The sequence below is a fragment of the Vombatus ursinus genome, unplaced genomic scaffold (assembly GCF_900497805.2).
Source record: "Vombatus ursinus unplaced genomic scaffold, bare-nosed wombat genome assembly UNPS02014799.1, whole genome shotgun sequence".
NCBI lineage: Eukaryota > Metazoa > Chordata > Mammalia > Diprotodontia > Vombatidae > Vombatus > Vombatus ursinus.
In genome coordinates this window covers 38,183,750-38,185,447 of record NW_020954577.1, presented here as the reverse complement: position 1 = coordinate 38,185,447, position 1,698 = coordinate 38,183,750, and the positions used below count along the sequence as shown (strand labels likewise).

At 58.2% G+C, this 1,698-nt stretch overlaps 1 protein-coding gene across 1 annotated transcript in view; it reads left to right on the top strand.

The window, feature by feature from the left end:
• Nucleotides 1–915: 915 nt before the first annotated feature.
• Nucleotides 916–1,698, top strand: part of LOC114050336 (translation initiation factor IF-2-like) — a 2,446-nt gene continuing 1,663 nt past the window's right edge. Inside the window, exons 1-2 of the mRNA XM_027871940.1 lie at nucleotides 916–1,462; nucleotides 1,494–1,636. Coding sequence (XP_027727741.1) covers nucleotides 916–1,462; nucleotides 1,494–1,636 — 690 coding nt within the window. The remainder of the gene's footprint in view (nucleotides 1,463–1,493; nucleotides 1,637–1,698) is intronic.

The window sequence follows — 1,698 nt, the reverse complement described above, 5'->3', positions numbered from 1 at the left end:
CCTTCTTTTGTTTGTCACCTCCCCCCACTACCTTCCCTGTGTCACCGTGAGGGTTGGGGCGGGGCGGGGGGGGGTCTGTCCTCCGAGACTCCCGAGAATGACCACGGAGCACATCAACTCTTCTTCCCGGAGGCAGCAATGCATCGGTGGGCAGCATGCTGCATCCATGCATCCGTTCATATACGAACCCACAGGCGCGCGCACAGATGAAGCCTGGGACTAAGGCTCCCCAGATGCCTGAGGGATGCACAGGGCTGCTAAAACAGGAAGGCGCAGTCCCCGGCTACCCTTGGCTCATCATCTCTCGTTCGCTCTCAATTTTAACGCAAGGGATCAGGGCAAAACTTCTCTCTCGGTCAGACCCAGAGACACGTATTCGGAGGAAATGAGTAATAAACATCGGGGAGGGAGAGGTGGTTGATAAGATTTAAAGCTGGAAAGGATCTTAGAAGTTATCAAATCCAAGCCTCTTCGTTTTATAAGGAGGAAACTGAGGCCCAGAGGGAGAAGTGCCTCCTCAAAATAGCACACGGAGTAAGAATGTAAGCTCAGAGGTCAGTTTATTGTATCCACCAGCCCCGAAGTACAGGGTCTGGCATATTCCTGTTTGTTTTTATTTTACTTTACTTTATTTTATTTTATTTTACCTTACTAGACTTGCGCTTTAATCGATATAGGGAGCTCCTTAAGAGTAAACTCCTTCTACCAAAGCAGGTGTTCACGGTTTAGAACGCTGCCTGTGGCACAGTAGTGTGACCCGTACAGGGTCACACAGCCAGTAAACGTCAGAGCCTGGACCTGAAGGCAAGTCTTTCTGACTCTGACGCTCTCCACTACAGCAGACGCTGCATAGAATGCTTGTTGAATTGGGCAGACGTGAAAAGTGACAGAACAAGGCTCTTTCCCATCTCGGACATGCTACAAAGTTTGATCCTCTCCCTGCTCTCCAACAGGACGCCTCCGGTCCCTCCCGACTCCCAAGCCCATGGTTCTGGTCATGCATTAACCGCATCCACATCTCCATCCTTGGAGGAGGATTCTTCACCTCAGAGATCACCACCACTGCAAGAACAGGTTTCTCCAAGCCCAGACTGTCCCTCCTCCGGGGACCAGCTCCCCCAAACCCACTCCCCGTGGGCGCTTTGTTATTTCTCCAACTCTGCCCCCAGGTCGGCTGCCCAAGCCCTGGCTGCAAACTTTTGGTGGCCCACTCTCCCCAGACCCCGGGAAGGGAGGACGCGAGGCCGGGAGGCGGGAGGCTCACAGGTGCCACCAGCCTCCACTCCTAGGAGGCTCAGCTCGGCGCAGCGTAACTTGACAGCCACATCCATAACTGCCAGCCCACGCCCTCCATCGCCCCGCCGGGAGGCGGAGAACAAAGCTGGGCGCCGAGGGGACCTTGGGCGACCCCGGGTGGAGAGCTGCCCCGTGGTGACTCGGCGCCGTCCGGGGGGGGTCCCCAGTGCGGCCAGTCCCGGTTGCTCCCCGTGCAGCCCATCCGGGCCAGCCTCCGCGCTCCCCACCGCGTTACCTTAGGGCCGCCGGCCGGCTTCCCCCCGGAGCGCGCCCGGCTGCCTGCCCGGCAGCTGCTGCTGCTCCCTCGGCCCGCCGCGCTGCCTCTGCTGCTGCTGCTGCTGCTGCTGCTGCTGCTGCTGCTGCTGCTGCTGCTGCTGCTGCTGCTGCTGCTGCTGCTGCTGC